General features: G+C 42.1%; 1 protein-coding gene across 1 annotated transcript in view; it reads right to left on the reverse strand.

Annotated features, from left to right (window-relative positions):
- The window catches only part of CFAP65 (cilia and flagella associated protein 65), a 34,730-nt gene extending 19,421 nt beyond the window's left edge, over positions 1-15,309 (reverse strand). Inside the window, exons 1-16 of the mRNA XM_044438470.1 lie at positions 15,253-15,309; positions 14,290-14,456; positions 12,996-13,192; positions 12,424-12,569; positions 11,978-12,200; positions 10,294-10,559; positions 8,033-8,233; positions 7,191-7,553; positions 6,878-7,015; positions 5,030-5,275; positions 3,436-3,660; positions 3,002-3,160; positions 2,524-2,689; positions 2,298-2,426; positions 679-895; positions 301-429 (exon numbers count right to left, since the gene is read on the reverse strand). Of these exons, the coding sequence (XP_044294405.1) occupies positions 301-429; positions 679-895; positions 2,298-2,426; positions 2,524-2,689; positions 3,002-3,160; positions 3,436-3,660; positions 5,030-5,275; positions 6,878-7,015; positions 7,191-7,553; positions 8,033-8,233; positions 10,294-10,559; positions 11,978-12,200; positions 12,424-12,569; positions 12,996-13,192; positions 14,290-14,456; positions 15,253-15,294 (3,014 nt within the window). The 5' untranslated portion in view covers positions 15,295-15,309. The remainder of the gene's footprint in view (positions 1-300; positions 430-678; positions 896-2,297; positions 2,427-2,523; positions 2,690-3,001; positions 3,161-3,435; positions 3,661-5,029; positions 5,276-6,877; positions 7,016-7,190; positions 7,554-8,032; positions 8,234-10,293; positions 10,560-11,977; positions 12,201-12,423; positions 12,570-12,995; positions 13,193-14,289; positions 14,457-15,252) is intronic.
- Positions 15,310-15,692: the final 383 nt, after the last annotated feature.

Below are 15,692 nucleotides of genomic sequence, written 5' to 3' on the forward strand. Positions count from 1 at the left end.
AACCTTAGAATGCTGGCGAGAGAGAAGTGGAGGAAATCATCCCTGCACACTCTTCTGCAGTGGAGGCAGCTAGAGGTCGGGGGATTTAGGGGTGGGGGATGTGGCACTGGACGCCCATGGTGGGCCACCAGGTGGCCTCAGAGGGTTGCATGCAACCAACAGGTTGCCCACTGCTGTACTAATGGATGAGGTCAATCGCTCGTTCAGGTCAGGACAGTATTCTGTCTTTGACTCTAACCAGAAGCAGTTAGCTATTAAAAGCTATTCCCTGGTAATGGACAGTGAGTGGAGGTTACTCACCAGTTCACAGGCACTGCCCCATTGTTTTGTAGCATCAGCACAACCACAGAGGGCTCACTTCCAACAGGAGCTGCACCAAAATTGAAATCCAGCATGACAGGAGTATAAACTGGGGGGATTCGCTGTGTGCTGCATATGTTGAAGAGAAGCGGAATGTGAAAAAAACATCCCCGCTGTAGAATTCACAAATGGTGCTGCAGGCCCCAAGTTATAGCTCACAAAGGCACCATATTCCCTGCTGTTTAGTATCCTAGAGAAGGAAAGGAAAGGGAACTGTCCTCTCAGACTGTGAAGAAATCAAAAATATTCCTGGGTCTGAATGGGGAGAGCAGAGGAGCTAGAGGCTTGGGGCCTGGGCAGAGGAATAAACATTCTTACCTGTGTCTGGTAGGCACCCTGAAAGTGAGCTCCTGCAGCGTTGGGTCACGTTCCAGGTACTGGTTCAAGGTCTCCAAAGAAAAAAGCCGCCAGAGATGCAGCTTGCTGATGCCACGGGCACTGCCTGTCCCACAGGCGTCAGTAATGCAGATGGATGGGTAGATGCCTTTGGCTATCACACAGCAGATGGGCTGCTTTTTCCCAAGAGGATTTGGGTCTTGCATGGGGAGACACAAAATAGAATTACAACTATTGCATCATAAACAGAACTTGGGCCTTTGCCAGACAATAATTCTAAAGTGCCATAAATGTCTCCTCCTTCACAGTCTACAAGTTCCCCCTCAAGATTTGTAGAGACAATACTGAACTAGATAGAACAGCAGTATGACTCAAAACAAAGCAGTTTCATATGTTCAACAATTCTTCCCCAGATAATTCATTGCTGCTAGGATTGCTCTTGGAATGCTATTCTGTGAGTGCTATAGGTGCTCAGTACCTCTTGCTCATATGCCTTAAGTGACCAGAAGGGCAGTGGCTGAAAGACCTGCTGCCCTTGCTGTCGCCTTAGATGAGCCAAAAATTCTGAAGTCCACAGTGAGGCAATACCATTATTAGAACCATTCAAAATGTCACAAAAAGATTGTGCGAGCTTTCAAGTTCTCCAGAATTCTTCATTAGATGAGATGGAAAATAAACATGGAGATGAAGGAAAACAGAAAGTCCAAACATTAAGCCAGATGTTGTGGCCACAGAGTCTGCAAGTTTCAAAATGGAGATTGAAGATGAGAAGAGTGATTTTGTGGCTCCTACAGAGCATTTAGGATGCCTCAGGATTCTTCAGATCCTGAGATCTAAGGTCAGAAATCAAGTTGAAACCTCAGAGCTGAGACTCCCTACCTACCCTCTGCAGCCAGGCAGGAAAGTACTGCATTGCTTCTCCAAGGTTGTAAAAACAACTTTGAAGAAGGGGGAACACAACTGGGGGGAAGGGTGGGCAGGAATTGGGGTTGCTAAGATACATTACATCCTGGCAGCATTCCAGCTTCCCTCTCCCCCTAGTTTTATCAAGCTTGACTGCAGAGTAGGAGAAGTGGGAAGGTGCCAATCACCTCCATGCTCCTCTTGCCATGCACTGGAAGCTCATAATCTTCTGAGTTCAGAAATCATTACCTTTTTGGCACCCATTCGATTGTGTCCTGAATTAATTAGATGTTGCAGGTATGGTATTATACATGGCATTCTAGGACAAAATGGTAATGGATGACCCACATTTCTAAACCAAAAGCCTGGTTGTAACTCAGGTCTATCTCATGCCTTGGGTGAAACACACAGCTTATCAGATAGGCAGAGAGCTATCTTATAAAGAAAAGTGTAACAGTGTTTATATTAGCAAAACTGGAGATTAGCTTTAGGCAGAAAACTTAAGGTCAGTTGAAGCCAAACTGTGTAGTAGTAGCTTCTATTAACTCATCACTTAACTTTAAGCCATACAGATGTTTTGGCTGGTTCAGTGTGTAGTGAAGCAAGAAGCACTCTCCTACCTGTTGTGGGATCCTCATCTCCCCCATGCTTGGCTGTGAGAGCTACATTAGTGTCTACCAGTTCCCCTCATCTCTCACCTTTGGGAGTGGAAACAGCATAACTAACTGTCCAGGTATAGTGCAATTGGCGGGCTGGTCTAAGAGTTGCTTGCAAAAAGATCTTTCCCCGGGAAGAAATGGTCCCTTTGTAGTGGTCAAGTTCTATTGCTGTAGGAGAGAGGGTCAGGGAGAGAAATATTGTGAGGATAGAAGGGCGATTTCAGATAGCAACAAAGTACAAACAATCTACACTTCCATTAAATACCTAAGGGGTCACTGGCAACTTCCTCAGGGTCACATGGTCCAGTTATCATTTGCTCCACGCTGAGATCATATTTTAAGGAGCAGGCCCCGTTGTTCAATAATATAAGTTGACATGACTGTGTGCTGCCAACCAGGATATTGCCTACATCCACCTGCTCCTCTTGTGCCTGCAGCCCAAATGCAACAGAGACGGATCAGATTCATTAAGGGATATGGATTATGGGTACTCCATACACTGAGGGAAGAGAACAACAACACAGGGAGAACTCACTAGAGCTAATGTTCAAGCTGGCATAGCCAACAGATGAATACTCTGTCGCACTGTCAATAGGAAGGGATATGTACTTTCTATAGTGCATGTCTCCATAGGTGCTGGGTATCCATCTGGGTAAATCTGAACTGGCCACTCTGTGATTGGTCTGTCATGATCCTCTAACATGGCCATGACTACTTCTCTTGCTCTGAATGCTGACACTTACGGTTAAGGTGCCAAATGATCCTTCCCCAATAACCCTCAGGACATAGCGAACACTCTTTGGCGTCTTGTCTTCAAGTTTCTCTTGTTTTCGCCACACTGTCACCCAACTCCGCAGAAGATATTTGGTCTGCTCACTAGGAGTGAAGGTCCAAGTCTGAGCCTGAAATAACATGCAAAAGAGGAATCTGGGGAAGAACCAGAGCACTTTGCCTGTCTGAAATGCAGCATCTGGATGAGCAACTTGTCAGAGATACAAGGAAACCCACAGGAGAATCCAACTTCCTTGCTCCACCGGCGTCTTACATGTTTGCACATCCAGAATGTATGTGCAAGAGTAAACACATAGGCAGGCATCTTTCAGTGGAATTGGAAACATGTTTTGGTATCATTAGCTCAAGGAGAACTGCCGTATTTCTGTAGGATTTCCTTACTCACCAAAGCTTCATTGGGCAGTATTGTCCCTTCAGCAGGCTGGACAGACAGGAACTTTTTATCTGACTGCTGAAGTTTCCATCTGAAGAGCATGGATAACCGTGTTAAGTTCTTGATGGTGAAAGTGCGTGACGAGGAGGTGCCTACACAAGTAGGTTTGAAATACAGGCTGCCATCATTTTCTAAGAGTAGGACTAGGGGTTCAGCATTGCTCTGAAGAGAAATCTCCTAAGGAAGCAAATAGCAAAAAGATCTTTAGTCAAAGCTGAAAACCACAGTACTTCCATAGGAAAGCTGAACTGGGTCCTAGCCTGGCACAGGCCAGAAAGAGCTGATACAAAGAAGGAACAAGGGCAACATTTCCAAAATAAATGTTTAATTTGTGAAGTTCTAAGAAAGTCATTGAACAAACTCAATACTATTTGGCTGCAATGTTAACCAAAAGTAACTAGGATTGACAGAAGGCCTTTCCATGCAGAAACCAGCATTCAACTCAATCAGTGCACAGTATTAGCATGTTCCTGGAGATGCAGGTTTCTTCCATAAGGTAACATGGAATGTATTTTGAGGAAATATTGTTTTCAGTATACTAAAACCACAGTATCTTGTGCTACATATAGAAATAATTTTTCCCTATAATGCACCTGCTGTGATCATTATGTAGATGGCAGCACAAGTGTCACCAACACTGTCTGATATGACAGCCATCCACTTGCTTTCCAGCCATTTTGCCTTTTGAGGTATTCTTTGTTAGGAGAGCCTCAACTTTCTTAAATCAAACCATCGTTGAGATATACAAGGAGAACTGAACAGTCACATAAAATATTTAATCTGATCATTGCACTGTTGATGTCTTTTTTCCCCATGAAAACTCACAGCAAACCATGAGAAGCTGTGCAAGATGTTTAGCAGAAAATGGGGAAGAAGTCTTTTTGAGCACTCCCATACATGTGAAGGAATGAAATTGTTAAGCCATTTTGTGTTTGTTCTTAATCATGATATGTTGCCCTAATATAGGTATTGCCTGGAGGAGTGTTGCTCACGGGGTCGCGATGGGTCGGACGCAACTTCGCAACTAACAAAACAACAACAATATAGGTATTGGGTTGGATCTCAATTTAACTTTTGACTAATTTAATTCTTGTATTGATTCCATTTCAGTATTCTTGAGACTTCAGGGGCAGTTCTTCCATATGACAATAAGAGACTTCCATAAGCCAATAGTGCAACATTCAGCCCAAATATATGGAAAGCAGACAACTGCACTGCTGTTAGCCCCATTGCTTTAAAAATCAGGATAGACGTGCTTTCTATCACAGCAAAGAACTAAATAAAAGAAGCAAAAAAGTCCATGAAATAGAGTATTGCTGTGTACGGATGCAGTAGCCCAAATAGCTGGTACCTGTCACATCTTTTTAAAGGTGAGATGAGAGTGCTCTCACTTTAAAGTGGCACAGCAAGGGTGTGCCTAGCCTCTAATGCATTAATCAAATTAAGTAACTTACAAGAAGTCAAAGAATGCTACGAACAATGGGAGGGGGACACAATGAATTAAGGGAGGTAATAGAAGTGAAAACCTACACATCCCTGCTCCTACCTGTGTGTACAAGGGCCAGAAATTGAGATGCAAGGACAATATGTGCAGCTGTATGGATGTTTCCACTGGGCAGGTTGAGAGGATAAAGATCTGATGGGCACCAGGCGCAATACACCCACAGCTGGGCTTGACCAGGACAGAAGGGCACTTCTCCCGGCTCATCTTGAAGCTGATGGAAGTGGTGCCCACATTGCGAAGCAGCATGCTGCGGTATGTGGTAATGTTTTGGCACACTGGAGGAAAGACCTAGGAGATAGGAAGCAGTTTTGGTTGGAGAAAAGCCCAGCTCCATATGGTTGGCAAGGACTGTAACGTCTAATCTAGAGACATAGGGAAAGCAACAAAGACCACATCAAATGCAGAAAATGAACAATTTGATTTTGCTTGCTTTGCAAAATTAATTCCATGAGCTGAACAGCCTCACCACATTTTTCTTTTTATAGACTAAAGAAGACCCACAAAATACAAATGTCAAGAATGCACTGCTACTCATTTTGCTTCATAGAAGGAATTGATATAACACTGAAGTCATTGCTGTGGGAAGCAAGGCTACATAGAGAAGCACTTGCAAGGAAGAGTGTGGATAGGTTGTTGTCATTGTTATTACAATTATTACTACATTTATATATCATCACTTTTTCTCTTGGAAGGAACTCTGCTTACATTTATTTATTTAAAGTTTTTTAAAGTTCTTTAGCAGGCACTCTCAGAGTTTTTGATTTAAAACAATTAAATCAACATAAAAGACAAGACAAAAACATATAAATAATAAAAATTCAAATATAATAAACCACAGTAAACCAAGTAAATAATAATAACAACAGCACAATCACATCTGATCCACAGCAAACCAATCATCATTTAATAAAACCAGTGTAAAATCAGAGCCTTCTATTCAGTAATTAAAATAACGGGCAAATAAAAAGGTTTTAACCTGGGGCCAAAACATATAAAGGAAAGATTTCTTCCACCCTTCATATTTAATAATAAAGCTGACCCACTTTACTCTCAAGACTGTGCAATGCTATATGCATTTACAGTACTACAGAAATACAGATATTATCCACTTAGAGGGTCCTTGGACTAATTTAATGAGGAATATAAACTGAATGAATAAATATTATCCATTAGAGATGGGCCTCTGCTGACCTCTGCTGTCACTGAGTTGATTAAGTCAGCAGCCAGAAAATGCTTCTTCAGAAGCCTGAGTGGCCACAGAAGAATAAAGATTGCCCTTAGATAGCTGAGGAGAGGAGTGTTTCCATTGTGGGAATGCTTTCAGATGGAAGGTTCCTAGTACAATCAAGCAGAAGCCATTTCACAGTTATTTTGTCTTTTCTTTCTTAACAGATTTTCTGTGGTAAAGAAGACAAGAGGGGGAAAGAGATAGGTAAATGTAAGAGAAGCCTGAGTTGAAGATAATGCCATCTGGACCCCCCACCCCTCAAAAAAACAAATTCTGTGAATGAAGTGAGGCAATAGCACAATAAAGCCCTCATCTGGAAGCACCCCAAATCATTTGCGGGATTTGCAAGGGTGCAGAAGTGAAAAGAAAACCAGTGGGGACCAGTAGATAAAGAGCTGGCCTTTGTTTCACAAGACCCAGATTCACATTATGTCTACTGGTTGCCCTTGACAGCTGGTTGCCAATCAGACACTGCCAGCCAGACACTGCTGCATGTCCCTGGCAAAGTATGACTTTGTCAAACTTGTCAAGTTTCTCTGGAAGGGAAACAGCAAAAACTACCTTCTCAGTGTTCTGGGGACAAATAAAGACTATGAAGCACTTTGTATACATAGTAGTGACAAATATTTTTAGCCCAGGAGACAAAGATGTATCCCTCTCACCTTGTGGCAGTCCAAGGTGTATTGTGGGATGAAATGCTGTCGCCCAGGTTGAAAAGTGTGTCCGCGCAAGCGGATGGTCAAGCTCCAGGAAGGGCACATTGTGATGGGCTCTTCAATGTTACTGTGCTGTCGCAGCACCTGTTGGTAACATGAAATGGGGTAAGATCTCTCTGATAAGCAGCAGTAATGCTGAGTGCAGAACCTTCTTCTGGTCATCCTCATGACCAAGGAAAATTATTAGAAAACCAGGATGACTGGGGCTGGAATGTCCATGCCATAAATGTCAATACTTTTGGCACTGAGTTCTACCCACCTTGTAGAAGGCAAAGCCCTCCAGTTCTGCTGCATACAGGGAATTGAGATGAAGAGGCTGGAAGGTGATGCAAACAGCCATAGACTTCAGAGGGGGGATGTCACAACTCTCTGGGATCACCTGGAAAGGACTATCTGGTTTCTTTGTCCATGTAACGGTAATTTTTCCCTTTGTGTGATTAGTCACACAGAGTGGAAGTGGTTCAACTGCTTGAAGGTTTGCACAGCAACCAAAATCAAACTCCTTGATGCTAAGGCTGACATGGGGAGGAAACACAGTGAAGTCACTGCTTACACCATCATGGAAATATTCAACCATGGGTTCAATGACGGGGTACCCTTCAGGGGGCTTGTCCCCAAGAATCTAAAATGAAAAAATGAGTAAGAATCATGAGCTGTACAGAAGACAAATATCCCATCAAAGTAAACAAAGTAGAGATAAGCCAGTTAGAATCTGTGGAAGCTGGTTTTGCCTTCACGGGTTCCTTTAACATCACTAGAACTGGGAAATGAATGGTAAAAAGATGTTACCCCTGGTATTCCTCTTCTAAATAACCTCTTAATTTCACAGAGATGGAGACTCAGGAAGGGTGAAAGGTAGATCCAAAGCCCAAGAAAATTTAGCTGCTCTGAACTTGAAAACGGCATCCTATCCTCATAGTACATCCTTACCACTGGGGTAAGCACCCATATCCTGGAAACTGTGGTTATAGACAGGTGCTACACAGTTGTGAAAACAGCATGGACACCAAGACTTCAATATTTCTCATGGTGAGCATCCATATCTAGGGAATACAAATGGAACAGAAATAGCACTCAGCCCTTGTAATAGACATGCTTTACCTCTGGAGGGAGTGTAAGAGCTCCATTTTCATCCACCAACAATTTGCCTTCCTTCAGCATGGTCCCTAGGATGTCCGGGGGGAAAAACGTTAGTCCTCTGGCCATGTGTGTCCTGTACATGGTAAGGTCCTTCAATTTCAGAATTACTGGGCTCATTGTTTCTGTGTGGCAGGTTCCAACCAAATCCAGGAACAATGGGTCCTGAGAGGTGTCAGAAATACAAGGAAAGAACAGCCTGTTTTGCCTGTATTCTAGCAGGATCACAGCTCTACAACGCTCCCTTATGAACACATCACATCGACACCCTGTAAACATTAACCTACCCCTTCTCCAGGAGCAGGTGCACAATTAGGGAGCTTCTAACTGGCACAACCGCATGGACAGGGCCAGTCATGTTGAACCTGACCACATAGTCAGATCCTCATGGGAGCTGGAGCTATTGATTCCTTAAAGCGCATGTAAAAGGCCCTGCCTGCATATTTGGACCGTTTAAACATGACCTTTCTGTGGAAGAGCTACTCACAGAAAAGCAGCTTCTATGTTTATTTATTTATTTATTTATTAAAACATTTTTATGCCGCCCCATTCGCCGAAGCCTCGGGGCGGCTTACAACAATAAATTAAAAATAATTATAATATTACAATAAATATAAACATAAATTAAAAATACAAAAATATGGGAAAAATATGTTGCTATGGGAAAATATAAAAGCCTCCTCACTATTCATACATTCTCATTTTCCAGTTACCTTCCCACTTTTGAGAGCTGGTTGTGCTATATTGAGAAAGATACACAGGGGAAGGCAATGCACATGAATTTCTGTTAGTATTTAATCCTAACCCCCTTCCAATGAATTATCTTTATCTCACAACAGTCCTGTGAGGTAAGCTACAGGCTGGTGGGTGACTTGCCCTTGGCCATCCAACTGAGCTCCCATGGCTTTGCTAGGATTTGCATCAGTGTTTCTTATGTCCAACCCAATGCCCTAGACCAGAGGCACATAACTTTTTGGCTCTCCTCTGGGTATGCTAAAAGCTGCCAGTGGTTGTGGCACATATGTCTTTTTACACCAAGCATACAAAATAGTGGCCAACTCCATGGCTTTCTCCTCAGAAGTAAGGCCCAATGCCACAGTTTTCAGGCATGTCAAGCACAGTTCAATCCTGAAATCTAAAGGTCTTTGAACTGGGCTTATCTCCAACAGGTCTCCCTTACCACTGAAGAAAGCTTCCTTTATTTGCTCCTCCTCTCTGCAGCCTCGTCTTTCAGCCCAGCTGACCATCTGGACAAGGCAGGTGGAATGGATGGGTTGTTTGTCCCTGTTCCAGACACTGTATCATTCTGGTTTATTTACTTTATGTATTTATGTATGTATCCAGAAACCCTTTTTGATTGCTAGTTCATGAAGTGCTCTTATTAAGTTGATTTTTGAGCTTGTTAAGTTAGCTGCTGTTTTCCATCATTATGATTTTGTATGTTTTATCTATTATATAATACTATATAATATACATATTATATAACTGTATCTATTGTTTGCAGTTTTATCATTGTACGCCATCTTCAGCCTTTTTTTTGAAATGAATACAGTATATATGTTTAACTAAACAAAATAATACATAAAGGGATAGAGTGTCTTGTTCTAGGACATCCAACCCCCAAACTGCACACCAGCAAGCTTGCACTGGTATCCACATCCGAGACAGAAAACTGAAGAATTGGAAGTGTAGATTCTGGGCAGGTGCCTTTTGCTTTCATTCCAGTGTCCCTGTAAGCGTGCCTTTTATATTCTTGCTTGTGTGATAGTGCTCTGAAGCTGAAGTGCACGAAACTAACTTGGGAGATGATCTGTCCGTCCTTGTATTCCAAAATTTACCAGGAATGGGGGCACTTCTCTCACCACCTCAGTTCACCACATGACAATCAATTAAAATCAAAATCGCTGCGTTATGCGGAAAAGTGCCGTTGGGCTTGTGCGAGAAGATGCAAAAGGTCAGGATACAACCTGCACAGCCTGGGGCCTAAACCAAAACTAGTGCTTCTGGTCAACTTTACAAAATATTATTCAAGATATGAAAAAGGAAGTATTAGTCTGAGACAGCAGAAACATTTTATTTAAGCAGAACTGCCTGAAAACCATAAGAACCAGTCAAGTGGAGTATGTTCTCTCCATGAAACGGTAGTCAACCATCATCTGCTTAACTGAGAATACACAACGGAAGGTGATTTCACTGGAAGAAGTATCCTAAGTTAACCCTCTTACCTGATGATGAACAAGGCAAGTGACTCGCCGGTGGCAAATTATTGGGTGGGTGGGCTGGAAGGTCACCTTCAGTGTCAAAGTGGACATTCCATCCAAGATCCCACAAGGACGGTCAAAGGAAAAGACACTCTGTTTGCAGTCAATGTCAAATTGATAGTAGGCTGGAACTTCAGAGTTGTTGGTGACCTCTAAAGGCTGAATTAAGTACTCTCCAAGGTTAATGCAACTAAAGTAGACATAGGGATGCTGAAAAGAAACCTCAGGACCTAGAATGGCAAACATGGTCACTTTTTAACTGCTTGCTGTTGATACTGAGAAAAGGGCTTTTTCAAGCCCAGTGGCTCCCAGTCCTTTTTCACTCTAAGGGTCAGTTGTTATGTTTGATGCTAAACAAGTGATCCTATGGACTAAACTCCCCTTAGAAGGACGATTTCAGTCTCAGAAATTCCAAGTATCCAATGCCTTGCCACCTGCTGGCAGGGTAGAATAAGTGAGGGAGACAAATTTTGCCTCTCCATCCTCCTTGTAGAAGACATAGGATTTCTTGTATCCCAGCTTCTCTTCACTCTTCCCTACCCAGAAGAATGCTCTTTTTCTTTCCCTCTGAGGCTGCATTTGCAACCTTGGGCTGGCATGGCATATTCCATGATGGCTGCAAGAGTGCAGAAGGAGGGGACAAGAATTGAAGAGTCTCCCTCCTGAGGCTGTAGCAGTGTCTGTGGTCTCTGGACTTCAAACAATTCTATGTTCCCTGGGTCAGTCTCTGAGAGACCAACAGAATGATCTCTGAGCCTGACTACTTATCTCCATGGATATCTCCTAATGCTCCCAAACATAGAGGGATAGTCACACTCACTCAGTCACACAGAAATGCAGAGTCCCTCTAAACCCAATGGAATCAGTCTCTTTATGTTGGAGAGATACTATACATTTCGACTAGGAGCCAGTAGCTGAAGTGACCTCTCTGCTACAGATCACAGAAAAGTCTATAGGACACCCCAAGTTCAGGATTGTAAACTACAAGAATAGGAATTAAAACTAATCAGTGACTGATTGCAAGTTACTACAATCTCCAGGAGGGGTGCTGAAATTCTTCCAGCCAAAGGCAAAATATACAGGACCAAAAACACCAGTATATTGTAACTTAAAGCTTTTATTGTAGCGATGGGAAACTTGTGACCCTCCTGACATTTTGGTCTACAACTCCAATGAGCCCTAGCCAGCATGACCAATAGTGAGGAATTATGGGAGCTGCAGGTTGCAGTACCTGTTTGAAGAACCATCCACTGCCCATCCCCACCCTATTGCCAGTAACTAATACTTGGGAGAGACATTACAGCCTTTTAAAATGGCAGATGGGGGACTGCACAAAAGTCAGGAACATGGTGGTTGGAGCCACCTTGGTGGTTGGAGGAAAGGGGTGGATCCAGGGGAAGGAGGACTGAGCTGGGACTCCAGGAGGGCCAGATTTACATCCCTGATCTGCAAAAGGAAAATCATCTCACAGCTCTGGGATAGGAATGTGGTGCAAGTAATTCAGACACAAACTTTTGATCCTATCATGGCCAAGCCCACTATCTAGCAAGGTTCTGAAACCCTAAATCTGTTTTACTCTGATCAGGAGTAAAACACCATATACTTTGATGCAGCAAGAAAAAGCAAAAGGGCTCTCATAGCTTCCTACCTTTACATGATCCTGTCACCTTCAGCACGGAATGTGTGCTGTTCCCAAAAGGCACAATTGTGAAATAGTCCATACTGTTCATACCCACAGTGTGTGGGCTGAACTTCAAGGGGATGACTGATGCCCCATGGGCTGAAACAGTGGCTTGTGCAATATCGCAGGAAAATGCATGATCACGAAGCATTGGCTCTTTTGTTCTTTCAATCCTGAAGGGGGCACTGACCTGCCAAAAGACAGACAGGGTTACATCCTTCTCACTGAGAAAAGAAATAGTTTTCTGCATATGGCAAATGTCACAAACATGTTAGCAAACATGAACATGACAAATATAGGCAAGCCATATGCACTAACAAAGCAGAATTAGACCGTGAAGAGCCAGATATATAACCACACTTCCAGATCACTCAACATTCTCTTCTTCAAACCAAAAGATAAACTTACTGTACCATGGACACATTGTAGATCTCCACATGTTTTTCCACAGTGGTGCCAACAGCCACACTGCCAAAGCAGAGTACATCCCGGAATTTTCTAAGTCCAGCATCTTTGCATGAGTCTTCTGGAACATTCACCAGCAGGTGGGGATATTTAGCTATAGAAAATTAAGGTTAATTTTAATAGCCAAACATGAGGTCTTCCTACTCAGAAAGCATGTAGATTACTGTATTTCTGTCACTACAATGATTTCTAGAAGTCACTAGGCTAGAAATTTTAGGCAGAAGAAGAGATAGTGGAACTATGTAACAAAATTAGCTAAATTACTGGGATTCCAGTAATTACTGGAAAGACTAGGTTCAAAACTAAGTTCAAATTAGGCAAGTTCCTAACGATCAGGAACACATGGGAGTTAAGGCTGCCTGCAAAACAAGACAGGACAATGGATTACATGCTTTCTTTAGCTCATGGGTAACAGTAGTACAGATGAATTCATAGGCAAGAAAACAGGCTATTCATAAAACTTAATCTTATGGCATATTCTGTGTACCCTTGCTTGCTTTTAGAGACTAAATGTCCTCACCGATCGCTTTCAGTTTGATGGACTTCTGCTCTGGTGTATCTCCAAAACTACATATTGCTGGTATGTCATATACCAGAGCCATTTTAGGTTGAAATATCACCTTCATTAAACACTCTTTGCCTGGATCCAAGATGCCACGGGAAGGAATAAGGCAGAAAGGCTCTGGCACCTCCCAGCTAAAACATGTCAATAGATCCCTAGAAGAAAAATACTCTATAAACCAAAGACTCTCCATCACAACAACAGCTCTTTTCTCAAAGAATGTGAAAATCTTATGGAAAGGTGATGCACCTGCTTTCATGTAATTTACAAAGCTAAAGGTGCAGGAGATAGTACATGCTGTGTCACTGTGTCTTGCCAAGATAATGCAAGATAAGCAGAGTTCTGTTATGTATATGATAATGACCTGTAGCAGCAGGCTTCAGTGTCCTTGATCTCTGCAACTAGAACAGTAAAGGCAAGCTATGTGATCCCTGCACCAATCTAGTGTACAGCTTTGGGGCTTTTCAGTAGTCCAGATGCAGAAATTAGAAATAGCTCTGAGGCTATTAGAAATTCACCCCAAAAGAGCTAGTATGGAATATATCCGTATTAGCTAGGTGACTTAACCTTCTCTGAGATTCTAATTATGACGGGATGATACTCTGAGGGAATGATATTTTGTGATAGCCTTTAAATATCACTTAGTGTTAAATTCTCTTCATAGATTATCCCAGTAAAGTTAATACAACTTTTAAGATAGATTGATATTACGCTCATCTTGCAGTCAGCCTAAGAGTGAGTGGCCTGCCTAATATCATGAACAAGCAGAAAGTTTCATCAGATGACTTTCATTCTCTTAGCTGTTACACTACACTATCTTATGGACTGGATTTACTGTCTGAACTCCCTTCCCTCATAGTTTCTTGTCAAGATGATCCATTCTGAGAACATGATTACTGGATGGATTAAATACACATATGAACAATGGACACTGAAATAACAGAAGCATCTGAAGACCCAAATATACTATGTTGTTTGAGATGTTTGCTGCTGAACTGAGGACTTCATTAGCCACTGATATGGAGAGCTCTCAAAATTTATGTTCATGTCACCCCAATCACAACTATTTACACAATCCAGATCAGTTGTCATTTGGAAACATTAAGAGATGTCTACATGTTTCATAAGAAGTATGTGGGGAAAGATGATGCCAGCCTCCAGTGGCAACTTGGCAGAAGCAGTTCAGTTGCATGGATCCAATCCAAAATCCAGAAAATAAGCAGCTTTGAAGGCTACACACAAGAACACTCACCCATCATTGTACAGGGTAAAGGAGGCCTCTGTGCTGTCATAGACAGCACATGCAGGAATCTGGATGCTCTCTGGAAAAAGCAGATCAAGGTGTGGTAACTTAGCATGCAGCATTACAGAGAACTCTCCCTCTGGTTTTTCAAAGAAGATTCTGTCTTCATATTCCTTCTGCATAAGGAGAGAACAGACAGGCTGAACTCCTCCATGTCAAATGCAAAGAACAGGCAGGCCATGTCTACATATACGAAGTAGGAGTTGTGTATTCATGCTTTCTGAGAAGCAAGTTGAAGACCCACTGCATATCAGTAGCTCTGTCTGCACTTATGTGGTTACTTTATATTTTAAACTATTTCTGTTCTGCTTTTCAAATAACACTTCCAAAGTGGCTTATATAAAGACCATAAAGTATGATATAAAAATTCAAATGTAAATTTCCCTACAATAAACTGGTCCCAGGTTGTTTAGATCTTTAAGTGTTATTGCCAGCACCTTCAACTGCACCTAGGAACAAGGTTTACCCATACTATATTTTGCAGTAATGCTGGATAATTTTATTACATTAGGTTTTCTATAGAGGTTTGGTGGATGGAACATGATCCTAATAATCTTGTAAATACTAAGGACATGTTGCACTATTGCCAATATATCAGTATTTTGAAGGTAGACAAGAGGCTCTCCCCCATGTTTTCCAGATTTGGATTACTTCCAGGTATGGTGAAAAAAATTCATTTATGCATTTGTAACAGCAAATTAAAGCAGCAGGGATACAAAGAACCACAAGTCCCAGGGGAAGTACTGGTATCATTTTAACCCTTACCTAGACTAGTTAGATGCAGTGTCATCTTCCCCTTTCCTACTCTGCAAAGTTAGAGAAGGACTTATAGAAGGAAACAGAGGGAACGCTACTGCAACCCACAATTGTATCAGTGGCTTTGGAAGAGAGGTAAGTACATCCCTGGTTTACCTTTTCTAAAGGGCGGAAGATGATGGGCAGAGTTAAGGACATCCCAGGACTCAAAATAATTGGCTGTGGGAAAACAGTAATGAAGAAACATGTAGTAGGGGGTCTGGAACAAATCAAAGTAAAGAAACAATGGAAATTAAACAGAATTAATGCCAAGCCATGATACAAAACAAAATAATAATGTTGTCAAACTTTGTTTTTTCCTTAAACCTTAAAACCTAAAATAATGCTATGAGTATTAATTAAAATGCTAAAATAATGTTAAGTGTCATGGAATAGCTGAAAAAGTACACAATACAATAAGCATGCTATTAACAAAGCAACTTAAAGCACACAAGAAATGCAAAGGTAAGGTCAAATGGTTAAAACAGGAGTGCTGAACTATACTGTGGTAGTGGGCTGAATTGCCACTCCAGAACCTCCAAGGGCTGGATGATTTC

The sequence above is a fragment of the Varanus komodoensis genome, unplaced genomic scaffold, assembly GCF_004798865.1.
Source record: "Varanus komodoensis strain SLA01 unplaced genomic scaffold, ASM479886v1 scaffold32, whole genome shotgun sequence".
Classification (NCBI taxonomy): Eukaryota; Metazoa; Chordata; class Lepidosauria; order Squamata; family Varanidae; genus Varanus; species Varanus komodoensis.